Below are 14,095 nucleotides of genomic sequence, written 5' to 3' on the forward strand. Positions count from 1 at the left end.
TCAGTCCGGAGCGGTAGCGCGAGCTCAGTACAACGAAGAGAATCCAGCGAGTTCATATCGCGTGACTCTAGCGAAGAGAGAAAGAGAAAGAAAGAGAGAGCCTGCACCTTAAAATCAGCCCTTATATCTGGAGAGGGTCGCCGCAGCCTGGAGGGGGAACGTGGGATTTGATCTGCACCGTTATTTTTTTCTTTTGTGTTTTCTTTTTTTCTTTTTTGGGGGAAGGATTGTGATCGTTTGCGTGCCAAGATGATGGTCGGGGAGATGGAGGTGAAGGAGAGACCGAGGCCGAGTCCCGACTATCTCATGCAGTTATTGAACGAGAAGAAGCTCATGACGAGTTTACCGAACCTGTGCGGCATCTTCACACACCTGGAGAGACTCTTGGACGAAGGTACGTGTGTGTAAACCCGAACCGCGAGTGTGTGTGTGGTGTTTCACAACTTCACAAACTATCTGTTTTCAGCCAAAGAGACTCCTAACAACGGTTATGGTTACCCTTGCGTAACTTGCGGTTTTGGGTCTGGTTCTAAAGTTTTAACCCCTTTTGGGCCGTATTTAATAAATTTTCAACATTTCAAAAGTATTTTTCCCCGTAAATTCGTGTCTGAGGGTCGCTAGCGCTGTTAGCAGTCTGCTAAATCAACAACTTTTACTCATCGTCAAATTAACCAACCTTCACTTCTTTAACGTCAAATATAAGACCTTTAAAGAGTTAACTCTTTCCATAAATGTTTATATTGTGTTGTAAATCCCGTATTACTAGGCGTTTCAACGGTTCCTAACTTATATTTGGGTGTGAGTGACGTTAGCCAAAATTAGTAACGTTAGCTGCCCACAAGAAACTTCGTTTATTTTTCGATTGAAATCGCTTTATTATATGATAATTTACTCGGTTATATACTATATATGTACTCAACACAAGGGATTTAATCAAAACAATTAGCTGTTTGTTTGCAGATTAAGATTCCCCCCCGGAGGCGTTCAGTTGAGTTTTGCATGAATGCCTTCGAGAGTTTGAGAGACACACACACAAGTGCCTATACCCGTCTGTGTCAACAGTACAACATAAACTACGGTTTTATTGCGCACATCTTTAATGTATAAAGCGTAATTTTTTTCATGCAACATGTGAAGGAGAAAGAGTGTCCGTGGCTGATATGCAGCGGGTTTCTCTCAGTGTATCTGAACCGTCACCCATTTCTCTTCACACATGTTGTGCCTTTATTTACACACGCCGTATGTCTAAAATGCATGCAGTTTTAAAGTCGGACTTTAATCTCCTCTCTCTGTTCCGATACGGAGATGCATGAAGTGCACGAAAGCTGGTGCTATTGACATGCAAACACGCGTCTCTGTTTGTCTTGAAACAAAGAGGGACGAGCAGCCGCAAAATCTGCGGCAATGTTATCCATTATCAGCTTTGTTTGCGCTCGTATTCTTCCAGGGTGTTGCTAAATCACCCTGTGATTCACCGGATAAACTAGTTTGGTTTGACTGATCTCAACTCCACATTCCGCCACACAACCTCAGAAACCACACTGTACATTGGGGTTTTTTGGGTTGGGTTTTGACTTTTCCATAAGCACAACTGAACCTCTGCCAAGGTCACGACTGAACTTATTTTTTATTTATTTATTTTTTTCATGTTAAATATGGATTAAATTTTGTTTATTTGTTAGTTTTGTTCTATTATAGGAGAAAACATGTTTTAAAGATATAGTTCTTGCAAAATTTACATTTTGAAAAATATATCAAATATATATAAAAAATATCAAATTATGCACTTGTTTCACAAAAGCAAGTCTAGATTAGCTTTGGAACGGCTGGAGAGTTAAAAAAATATAATAAACTATTTTTTTTATGTCTTTTAGTTTTAGTACGTAGACACTGGACTACCGAACTATTGAAGTTCTTACATCTACAGTAGGGCTTTTCTTTTCTTTATAAACGTAAATGGCACAGATGTGTTTCCTTAAGAAGTCGTCGTCTTGCTCCTTTAGTGTCTCCATGAGAGAATTCTCATGAAGCTGTGTGCTCTGACACCAAACAGCGAGGTGTTCGTTCCTCCTGCAGTGATACAGCCTCATGTTTGTGTATCTGGACTCATTCTGCTCTGTTTACCTGAACTTTGCTCTTCTCTTGCTGTAATCTGTTCTCCTCAATCCACTCAAAAATGAGCTGAAACCGCAGAGGACAACTTCATCCCTTTTTTTTCTTCTTCTCTGACACACATTTATTTGAACACACACATGGATTGGACAAGGTATAAAATCTCTGCTGCGCTCAGCTGAATTTGCATACTGATTTGGCAATGCAAATGAGCAGCTCGGGGTGATGTGGGCCAGTCGTGTATTTGTAACGGTAAATACTCAGACTTAATGCGTAGGGAGGGAAATTTGTACAGCTACACACAGCGGCTGCTATCTCTCCTGTCCTCTGCTTTACATCAGATTGATATGGGTTTTTAAATGCCTGATACTGATGTCTAGACAGCAGGGTGATATAATGCCATTTTTAGCATGTATATTTAATGAGTAATATTTATTAAAATCCCAAAACATGCTTGAGGATGTAAAATGTGCAATATTTTTCTGCAAACTGACGGAGAATGTTATTGATGTGAATAATCACAAAATGATGCGTTGGTCTGTCACGAGTTTTAGAAAGGACGTGTATTGCATTGATCTAAGATCAGAGAGAGAGAATCGAGATCAGTTGAAAAAGGCATTAGCAGAGATTGAGCTGAGAAGGTTAGACAGGTGATAGTATTTTAGGTGTTTCATCAAGCATGAATGTTATTATTGTGGATTGTTCGATGCGTAAATAAAGCACAGACTTGATAGCGTCTCGATGCAGCTTCACATTTTTCTCCTGGATGAAAGAGATCTGGTGTGTGTGGAGGTTTGGAGGTGAAATGTGGGAACGCTTTCTCAGTTGTCATCTTGTGAGAGTTCTCGTGACAGCTGTGCACAAACGCTCATAACTTGACTGGATCGTGTGTTTGCAGCTGTTGTCATGGCAAAGGAAAACCAACACCCTTACATCTCCCTCATCACCCTTTCTGTTCCCCACACAAGACAACTGTTCTCCTCCCTCTCCCCGCACTGTTTGAGTGTGTGTGTCAGGCTGACGAGAGAAAGACAGGTTTGCAGCGTGCTTGTGATCTTCAGAGGTGACCCTGCGGGTGTTTTTAGAGCTGTCTTTGATAAGTCGGTGGCAGCTGAGTCCAGTGCCAAAGCTCAATGCAGGCGGTGTTCAGAAATGGACACATCGATGGAAGGAACGAGTCAAGGTTAAAGATCTTGATTTCGCACGGTCATACAAGTCTTGAAATGGTTTGTTTGTCTGAAATATTTGCTGGATTTTCTGCAGGCTTTACTCCAGTTTTCAGTGTCACACAATCCTTCAGAAACTGATGTTCAAACATTTCTTAATGTTTAAACAGCTGTGATGCTTAATCGTTTTTTTTTTTTGTTTTTTTTTACTGAATGAATATAATGTTTAAAAGAAAAGCATTTATTTAAAATAAAAATATTTTGTAGCATTTTAGATGCTACTTTACTGTTACTTTTGAATTGAATGCATCCTTGAATAAAAGAGTACTCATTTTTCAACAACAAAAAATGCCTGATATTTTTTTTTTTCTCATTAGTTTAGCTGAATTTATTTTACAGTCCTCTAGAATAAATATTAAATCTTGATTCTGTTTGGTCAGTGTATAAGCTGTACTAGGACCAATTCCCCACTTCGATGATCAATAAGTTATTTCTTCATTAAATTCAGTACATTTAGATGCAGTGTTCATATTTGAGGTCATTCCAGGTGCTAACAAGAGGTGATTCTTACAGGCTGGGACCCATGGGACCCCTTACAACATCTACTTTAATTAGCTAGCTAGATCCATTAGCTCAGGTACTCTGCTTGAGCCAGGCTTCAGTAGAGTGTGTGTGCAGATAATTTTATTCTCTCTATCTTTGTTTCTCTTTCGTTTTCTGTGTCCTGCTGGGCGGTGATAAATTGGATAGCAGGAAGAGGTTGACAGGGTTAGCGCAGGGAACAGAGGAGTCTCGCTCATTTTCACCCAGTGGTGGCGTGTGTGTGGACTGGCCCCTGACTTGGCCCTTGTGTGGCCCCTGATAAAGTCATGTCTGTGTGCGTCAGGCTGTGCCCCTTTATCAAGGGTCTTTCTCACGAGTGCAGGGGTTTCTTATCAGACTCTGTCCTGCCAGCGCTGCTGTCCGCCTGATGCCACACAGACACCAGCGTACACCCCTTCAACAACTTTTCCATTTGTATGCAGTGAAGTATTTATTTAATTGGACCAGTTTTGGATCTCGTTGAACCAGATCACAAGTTCTCTTTCGGCTACCATAGCTAAGGGCGTGATGGACTGAAGCTGATTCAGTGACTCCGACACGGTCACTAACTTCCTTACTACACTCACGCTCATGTGCTTCCCGTAGGAGAACAGCAGGGCTTTCATGGGCCAGCTCGCACAGGAACAGACTGATTCAGTGTTTTTGGAAGAGGAGGAGTCCTTTTCGTTAGAACCGAAAAGCAAAAAGTAATGCTTTATAGCATGTGTGTCTGCAGTTTTACTGTGGTTAAGAAAATCTGTCCAGGAGCGGTTGGTGTTCATTCCCTCTCTCTCTCTTTCTGGAGCGGGGGAAGGGCCTCACCCTTTCACATTCCACAACTGCCTGAAATATCTCCACACCCCTTCACACTCCTCTTTCATGCCGTTTCTGCACTGTTTTTCTCCGTTTTACAACCAGCAGCTTGGAGACACTGTGTTTGCCTTTGCATTTTTCTCTAGTTCTCACACTCTCTAATTGAGCAACAGAGGAATTGTTTGGCAAAATCAGACCTCGCTATTCCTCAGCGCACACATTCATTAAGCAATTGAATCGGTCTAATGTTTGTTCTGTCTCTTTAAATGCTTTAATTAGGCGTAATTATGATCATGATCATTTCTTAAGGGCTAGAAAATAGTCCTTGAATTGATCTACGTGGACCGTGGCCTCGGCCAAAGGTGCTTCTGTTTGATTGTCTCACCCTGTGATTTCAACTATTCACCTCCAATTTGCTCTCAGCAGCAGATAGGCAACACTGCAGGCTTTATTTCACTGCAGAAATTGGAGTCTCCAAACCAGTGTGTTGATTTTTCACCCTATCTGTCTGTTTTGAGTGTTGCCTAACAGAAGACCAATCAGACTGAGCCATGCACCAGACCTCATGGAAGAACGCAGATGTCATTGTGATATAAGTGGGTTATTTGTCTGTATTTTCTACAGCAAATGTTGTCAGACTGATTCCATTAAAAAAATCCAGTTTTGTTCATTTTTATTTAAAACCGTTCTCTCCCTCTCACATGCTCACACAAGTGTTCTTGCAGTTCACTCTGTCAGAAATGGCTATTGTCTGTAGTGGTCGTCCGATATATCGCCAAGGCCGATAAGTTTTATGAATAATGAATAATGAACAATTTCACACTTAACACTCTCAAGTAAATAAGCTCAACACTTATGGACAGCAGAGTGGAACGAGTGAAGGACGCTTTATCCCCATGTATCACACAAAAGTGATGATTCGAAGTCGACCAACCAACGTTCTGCAGTGAGATTTGCGCCACCCTTTTGGTACCATTTGATTCAAGGCAGCACAGCTAGGTATCCCAGCGGAGGGGTACCCAAAAAGTGGTATGGTTTGCTATTTTGGCAACGTGCACAGCTTATTAATTGTACTAGTAATAATTGCATACTGTACTGTACCGTACCGAACCCTATCGCTCCGTGGAAACGAGCCATTAGTCACCTGTTGCAATTTTAACATTCCACTACTGCCAACTGTGTGTGAGAGAGGGAGAGCGGGAGAGAGATTTGTTTTGCTGCGGATGTTATATCAGCCTCCATCAATCCCCCTGTCAAACACAACAGAGAAGCCATTGCCATCCCTTCGCGCTACACAAAGATTTGTCTTTGTCTGCTAGCTCCTTCTTATGCTGCTGCATTTGTGCTCAATTAGCTCTTAAATGTGTCAAAAACAAAAGCGCGTCATGGACGAGGAAGACCATGTCACGACTGTGCTTTGTGAGAAGGCTTACTGTGCTAGTGGGGTCAACAGATTGATTGTGTTCACAGAGAGCGATGGCAGGGTCGAACAGAACAGGGTGGCAGAAAAGAGAGGGAAAGACAAATAGAATGTGTTGTGAATGAGGTCAGCCTGCATGGAGGGGGGTGGGTGAGTGGTTTCACAGGGTGTCTGCGCTTGGACAATGAAGCACTGTGTGTTCAACATTGCCCTCTCGCACACAGATGACATCACTGCTCAGGCATACGGGATGTGACCTTGGTTACAGCTTCCTGTTTGAGACTTTTTATACCACCAGTGTGATCAGCACAAAGCTGATCGTGTGAGGCTTTGCATTCTTTCACTCATTAAGAGCTCTGCAAACTTCACAACAGTAGCCACACAGAGAATTGATCATGACCATAAATTAATTTGGCTTTATGACTGAAGTAATTTAGATAAGAATGATACGCCAATGTGTAAGCATTCTCTTCCAGTTAAAGGAAGCCATTAAAACATTCATAAACACATATGCAGCTGCAGATGCACGCTTTGCCAACCTGTTGTATATAGATAACCTGTGTTTTTATTTTAACATGGTGGCAACAAACCACAGACCTTCAGATGATTGTGCTAATAAAATGATGTTATTCAGGTAGCTCGGCAAGATTCTCTTTAAACCGTTGCTGTTGTTGGGGTTTTCAGAAACCGGTCTGATGTTGTGATGGCATTGGTGGAAAATTTTGTGTAAAACTCATTGGTATGATTCAGTGGATTGATATTTATTATGAAGAGCACAGCAAATTTGAGAATGTAAACTGCATGTATACATATAACATGTATGAATATAAAATTATGCACTTTATATAGTAAAAATGTAAACTACTATTTTTACATTAATTTGATTAAACGTGACTGTAAAGACATTTAAAATGTAAGTTTCAATTTAGAATAAATTCTGATTGTTTGAATGTTTTATCAATCAAAGAATTCTGAACAAAATGTGTCAGTTTTCACAAAAATAAAGGCAGAATGTGCTGCTTTTAGTATGTTGCACTTTCATTCCATTCTCTCTGCATCTTTCTCTTCCTGTCCTTAAGACCATCAGCTGAAAGCTTGTGGTGGACCGAAATGATGATAAAAAAAAAAATAGGGAATCTTTTTATTTTATTTTTTGGCCTGTGTATGAACATGTGTGAAGACCACCTTACAGGTGTCCATCTAATGCTGGAGTTTCAATCGGTTTACATTTCTTTCCCACTCTCTCACAAACATGCACAGCATTTCTGTAAATATTTGTTTTTATCTTCGTTGCCGTAGGCACCCTCATTTTAATTACAGATCCTCCGGGTAGCACTGTTCTCTGATTGGTCCTTGGATTTTGAAGCAGAGTTTCACTTTAGAATGCCAATGAACTGGTTTTACACATCTGCTGATCTGTACTGCATGACTGAAAAGTTCCTTGATAAGTATCTGCCTTATCGTTCCTGGTACAGGTTTCGTCTAGTGACATGGGCGGCACAGTAAACCTAAACATTAGACTGAACCATCAAAGTGCCGGAGTGAGAAACATTCTATAATATACTTCCGTCTTGCTCTTTAATTTAATAAAATTGGTTTAACCTGTCTTCAAGGCTGGCAGACAGTCTCCTTCCTCTCGCACACGGTCGTGCTCAGGCTTGTCTAGGAGCTTCTGTTGTTGTGGTGCTATTACCCAGAGTGCTTTGCTGTCATTACTACTCCTGTGAAGGATGGCACTTTGTGTTTTCTGCCATCCTGTGTCCCCAGGCATCTCTTATGAGATCACTTGCATAGTGAAACTAGCACCTTGAGATCTCTTTCTCTCTCGTTCACTGGTGTAAATGGTCCTTGTCATTGGCTGCCCTCATTCCTGCTAATTAAAAGCAGAGGAATGCAGCCCTGCCACTCCATCTCGCACTGTTAGACGACAGGAAAAAAGAAGAAATTACGAAGAGGAAGATTAGTTCAATGCAGACGCGTGCTGACAAGTTTTGCATGGCTAGCTTTTGACCACCACCTCATCAGATCCCAAACCACAGAATCAAATCAGTTCTGCTTTCCTTCACACCACTAGTGAGCGATTAGTGCTGATATTGGTGTTTTCAACACCACAGTGAGTTATTTAAAGAAAACTTTGAATGAGTTCAGTTTTAATGGAAAAGGGAACAAAGACCACCATTTTGATCTTTGTGTTTTTTTTTTCTTTTTTCTTTTTTCTTCATGCTAATAAAGTTTGTTAGCATGTTTCAGGAGGATAAGTGAGGTGTTCGGTCCAGGAGGAAATGGAAAGAGGTGTTTGGTTATCTACTCTAAGCACATTTACTGACTGGTTCCTTCCTGCTTGAGCATTCAGTTCTTCCTGTCATTGTTTAGCAAGTTTACTGCATTCTCTCTGTGTGTGTGTGTGTGTGTGTGTGTTGGGGGGGGTCTGTCAATGAAGGCATTCCTGAGGAATTAATAAATAATTAATGCCCAACTGAATCGTCATACTAGTCTTCAGTATAAACCATGATATGAGTATATTTTTTCCATGTTGCCTGTTACTGATATGAACATGGTCCTCTTTTCTGAACAGTCACACACTCTCAGGAAGTCTTGATCACTCAGTTGATGGTCTGTTAAAACATGGATGGCTTTTTCTTCCTGCACCAGTTCAGCATCCTCTGTTTACTTCCTGTTATTCCTCTGATCCACATCCTGCTGAAGCTCCCTTGTTCGAGTATGTGTGCACAGTTGGCGTACAGTCAGAAATTCATATGGCAAGTTAAGTGAATTATCTGTAAATTTCTTAATCGTATGATCAGTTTCTCTTATCTCTACTACAACCTCTTTAAATTTCAGAAACATCTGTTCTGCCTGTGTGTGTTTGAGTAAGTCTGAGAGAGAACAAAGTCCTTGAAGCATATTGGTCTGCCTGCTCATTGTACTTTGAGAAAAAGAAAAGTATTGGTTTACATTTTTCCTAATTAAAAAGCCACAGATTTTTATTTATTTTAAATCCAAAATGTATAATTCTATTACAAGTAAAATGCATCCAGTAAAAATAATGCAATAGACAGACAGTGTTGTCTATTTATTTATTTATTTGGTATCATGTCATGGTGTCTCTTCAGTCAAATTTATTTTAAACTACAAACTAGGGATGTCAACGATTAATCGATGATCGATTAATTGTCGATAAGAGATGCAATCGATTAAGGCTATCGATGGTCGGTTAACCGATTCAATGTTGGGCTGCGTGCGGCTCATGCGCACTCAACACGTGCGAGCGGCTGTGAGTGACGGTGACGATATATAAAAGCATCATCATTCATTCACAATGTACAAATTAAGCTTTTAATGTGATTTAAACTTTAAAGTACATTAAAATAGAAACAACATAAAAGTTCTTCAACATTAAATGCAATAGAAATGTAGTTACTAATCATTTCATCAGATAACTGTTTTATATCGTGCGCTTTGCAGGGCTGCGGGACACAGTGACAGGACAGATATCTATTCATTCCTACAACTTGTTAATTCATTCCTACGAATTATTAATGTGGCAATTGTCCATGTTTCATTAATTTTGTTCCCTAAATAACCCATGATTTAAGTGAAATAAGGGAACAAATTAATAAATCGAACGAATTCTTAATTCATGAAATCTTTAATTTCCCTTCCCATTTTTACCACTGTAAGAGATGCGAAAACAGTTATTAAAAGCGAAAGATAATAAAATAAACCTGGGAAATTAGAGGGTTAGACTATGAAGATTTAGGAAAAGAAACAATGCCTAAATATACTGAATTTGTGGAAATTCGTGACCAACCGGCAAACCAGAACAAAGCCGCGTAAATGAAGACTATGGGGTCCAAAAGCATGGTCGCGATGTAACATTTTCCAGTTAACCTATTATTCCTCTAATAAACAAAGCTTTTATACCACACTTGTCATAATCAGATCTTATCATTTCTAAATAAATAATTGCTGGATTCAAAACAGCGATTCATAGGCGCTGTGACCGACACATTCCTGGAGCATTCAGTTTAAATAGACCGTAGTATACCGGTCCACTCTGCTGTTATGCCAAGGACGTTTTTGCTCATATGAAGAGGATCATCTTTTCCGTCTATATGCGAATGCGTGTTAAGTACAAGCCTAGTTTACATTATAAATAATAGTTTAACATTCAAATACACTGCGAATATGGAAACATTTCGATTTGTGCCGAATGAGACATGAGCAATAACCTCCAAATAAATCTAGCCAAATCCGCGCTCGCTCATCCTCGACTGCACGCATGCACTGTCACGATCTAATGCGCTGTATGCCGGATTTTTAAAATCTGACATTTTCTAGGACAGAATCCAGCAGGATCAAATTAATGTGAGCAACTGTGTTTTGGTGCAGCAGCGCCGATGTAGTTCACTTAATGTGCAGCGCAGTCACACGCGCTCCACATTTCGGATAATTTTATACAATAATGTCAGTTGAAAACATTGCAATTGTGCTTTAAAATACAACAACGAGCACCACAAAACCATTTAAAGAGGCGCGTTCAGCGTTCTCCGTGCGGGATTGGAAACTGTCAACAAAGTAAAATGACCTCAAAAGTATGGCGCGCTCTCTTCATTTTATCAAATGATCATAATCGCATCTATTCATTTTATAATCCTGCTACTAGCATTTTATTCAGACTAAAACCTCTTTAATTCAAGTGAGAAAGCGTTTTGTGTGTGTGTGTGTGGCTTTTGCACATCCTGTCATACCGCTGACTGCGTGCCTGCAATAGACGCATTTTGCAGTATTATGGTTAACGATTAATCGATTAATTGATCGTTAATTTAAACGACGATCGATCATGGAAATAATCGAAATTTGACATCCCTACTACAAACTCATAACTCCAAAAACTAAATAATTTTGCATCAGTGATTCAACAGCAGCACCACTGCTGAATAGTGATACAGGAGAAAAGGCCTGTGCATTCATGTGTATTTGGTTGGATCGGCCGGGCTGTGTCAGTTCTTTTGTTCCTCTGTGTCCCGAACTCACCTGCTTCTCAACAGACCAGCTGTAACCAGCCTCTTCTTGTAACCATAGACTTTAAAGCTGTTGGATTCCCTGTGTAGCGTATGGGTTGGGTGTAAGCGTAATCTACAGGCTGTGGCTAGACCCTGCGCCCTGTCGGGCAGCCATTAAACCACCGCAGTAACTGTGTTGTGCTCTCATCCTGAATGATAACCCAGACCCACCCCCTCCCCAACAGCTCTACTCTATAACCCTGCACCATATCATCAAGTGTGACAAGCCTCCCTGCTAAATTTAGCTCCTCATAATGGCTCTGCGGAAACCCGGACTGCAGCAGGACAATCTGGGAATGCGCAGTGAGATGAAGGAGAGATCGGAGCGTGTGTTAGGTCAGGGATCAGGTTCATTCCACTACTAATGTCCAGCTTTCTAATCTTTTAATCCTCAGTCTTTCTGATTACATATAACTCCGAAACACCTGTTGTTGTTGGTAGGGATATGTATAATCTTTGTGACCTGTTTGTTATCAGACATGTAGGCTCTTTCTGAAATGGATTTCTATTTCTAAAATGCCTTTCCCCTCTACCTCCTGACCATCTGATGACGTGTTGAAGTTTGTAATACAGCTGATGTGTTCCTTCGTGGCTGGTGAGAACTGTAGAAGTACTTGGAACCATCACTTTTTCCATTCAGTCCCTGGCTTAAAACAAAGCACTCTGTTTTCCTATCAAAATCCGAATCTGGGAATTGTTTGTGAGTTTTTGCGTGCTTCCAAATCTTGGTGTTTAATAGTCTTTTAGTGAAGTTGTGTGTGTGTGTAGGTGTGTGTAAACTTGACTAACCAGCCTCTCATGCATTCTAGAGTGTTCAGTGATTGTGTGCTCATTTGAGAGCCCCCACCTCTGCCTTTTCTAGCTCTTTTCCACTGAACTGATGCTGGTGCTCATCCAGGAAGCTTTCAGCATCGGCCAGCACTTCCACTGAATTGAGGCGAACAATTACAGTGTGACACTTTGCAGACATAACCCCCACAAATTGAGCACTGGGTGCAAGGAGCACTCGAATGTTGGAATTCAGACCTGGATCTTGTTCAGCATTTATAAAAAAAAAAAACACATTGCATTAATTCTTCACTAAAACATCTAATATAAATACTTAATGGAATGGCTTAATCAAAAATGAAAACGCTGTTGTACTTGAATCACTTTCAACCTAGTTTTCTGTGCACATACAAGTAATTACTGAGAAAATGCTCAGCAAAATCAGCCAAAACATTATTCAAAATATCAATCAAACAGAAAACAACAACAAAAAACTACAATGTACAAACTGAGGCAAAGTAATCGGTGTTGTTGGGTGAACCTTTAAGGATTCATGTGTCATGTTCAAACTCAGTGAAAACTTTAAACAGAGTTGTTAAATTCCTTTCAGTAAATTCTTTTCTGTAGGTTGTAGGATTCAGTGGGAGTGTTGTAGCTCGGTCTCTGGTAACTGATTACATTTGAGTTGGTGTGTGGCGGCCCCAACCATGTAAGCTCTGAATGAGAGAGACAGAGATTTTTCTTCTTCTGTGTTTGACTTTTTCACCTCTCCCTTCCTCCTTCTCAGAAGCAGAGGTCTTTATTCTTTTTTTCCCCCTCCTGACAGGGAGCTGAGGCACTGCCCAAAATAATGAATGTTTATGTATGAAATTCAGCTCTAATATTTACAGAACACAGTCTCTGTGAAAATCTGGTTCTATGAGCAGTTTTTACTTTGGGCCTCTTGTCAGTTAACATGGAGAAACTGGAATAAAAGTTAATAACACTGGGACTAGTCAGTGCTCACTGACAATACTTGAGTTTCTTATTTACTACTTTTCTCACCCTTATTTACTACTTTTCTCACCCCTGTTAAAATTAGAATTGATAGTACTTTTTATTGTACAGTCTATCTAGTTATTTCCTGGTGGGGATGGACCATAGACTGTATAAAAACATGAGCATAGTGTCCGTGACATCACCGTCGATTTCTGAAGGGCATTTTTTTTTAAGCTCAAATCTCACCATCTTGGCAGCGCGTCACTCTCAGATAAATCGAAAATGGGAAAAGAAGCGGGAGCTGGTTGCTGAACTTAGTCCAGTCCTGGATGCTTCTGACGCTGTCTGTTGTTCAGGAGTGGCTTGACACAAAGATTGTGACAGCTGGAACCTTTGTCTTGCATATGTCTGTGTGCAGTGGTTCTTGAAGCATTGACTCCAACTGCAGTCCAATCTTTGTAGATCTCCCCCACGTTTTTGAATGGGGTTTGTTTCACAATCCTCTCCGGGGTGCAGTTATTCTTATTGCTTGTACACTTTTTTTTTTTTTCCTACTACATCTTTTCCTTCCCTTTGCCTCTGTATTAATGTGCTTGGACACAGAGCTCTGTGAACAGCCAGCCTCTTTTGCAATGAGCTTTTGTGTTTTGCCCTCCTTGTGCAAGGTGTCAGTGGTCATATTTTGGACAACTGTCAAGTCAGCCGTCTTCCTCATGATTGTTTAGCCTAAAGAACTGGACTGGGAGACCGTTTAAAGGCCTTTGCAGGTGATTTGAGTTAATAAGCTGATTAGAGTGGCATCAGATGTCTGCAATATTGAACCTTTTCACAATATTCTAATTTTCTGAGATACTGGATTTAGGATCTTCCTTAGTTGTCAGTTATGATCATCAAAATTAAAAGAAATAAACATTTGAAATATATCAGTCTATGTGTAATTAATGAATATAATATACAAGTTTCACTTTTTGAATGGAATTAGTGAAATCAACTTTTTGATGATATTCTAATTATATGACCAGAACCTGTACGTGCTGAACTTAATTTATTATTCACAGTATGAATTTCTTTATAGCATATTTGTTTTTTGTTTTCTTCGCAGTATCAAATTTGGACTGCTTCAAGGAAATTGAAAGTCTCTTGCATGTTGTACCTGAATAAACAAGCTCCCATCACCTGATTTTTGACAA

General features: G+C 40.2%; 1 protein-coding gene across 4 annotated transcripts in view; it reads left to right on the forward strand.

Moving 5' to 3' along the window:
• The window catches only part of LOC113117506 (protein quaking-A-like), a 70,181-nt gene continuing 56,086 nt past the window's right edge, over positions 1-14,095 (forward strand). For 2 of the 4 annotated variants that reach the window (XM_026286223.1, XM_026286225.1), the window contains exon 1: positions 1-394. In XM_026286223.1, coding sequence (XP_026142008.1) covers positions 250-394 — 145 coding nt within the window. In that variant the 5' untranslated portion in view covers positions 1-249. The remainder of the gene's footprint in view (positions 395-14,095) is intronic. The other 2 variants (XM_026286221.1, XM_026286224.1) reach the window with 1 other exon arrangement.

The sequence above is a fragment of the Carassius auratus genome, chromosome 17 (assembly GCF_003368295.1).
Source record: "Carassius auratus strain Wakin chromosome 17, ASM336829v1, whole genome shotgun sequence".
Classification (NCBI taxonomy): domain Eukaryota; kingdom Metazoa; phylum Chordata; class Actinopteri; order Cypriniformes; family Cyprinidae; genus Carassius; species Carassius auratus.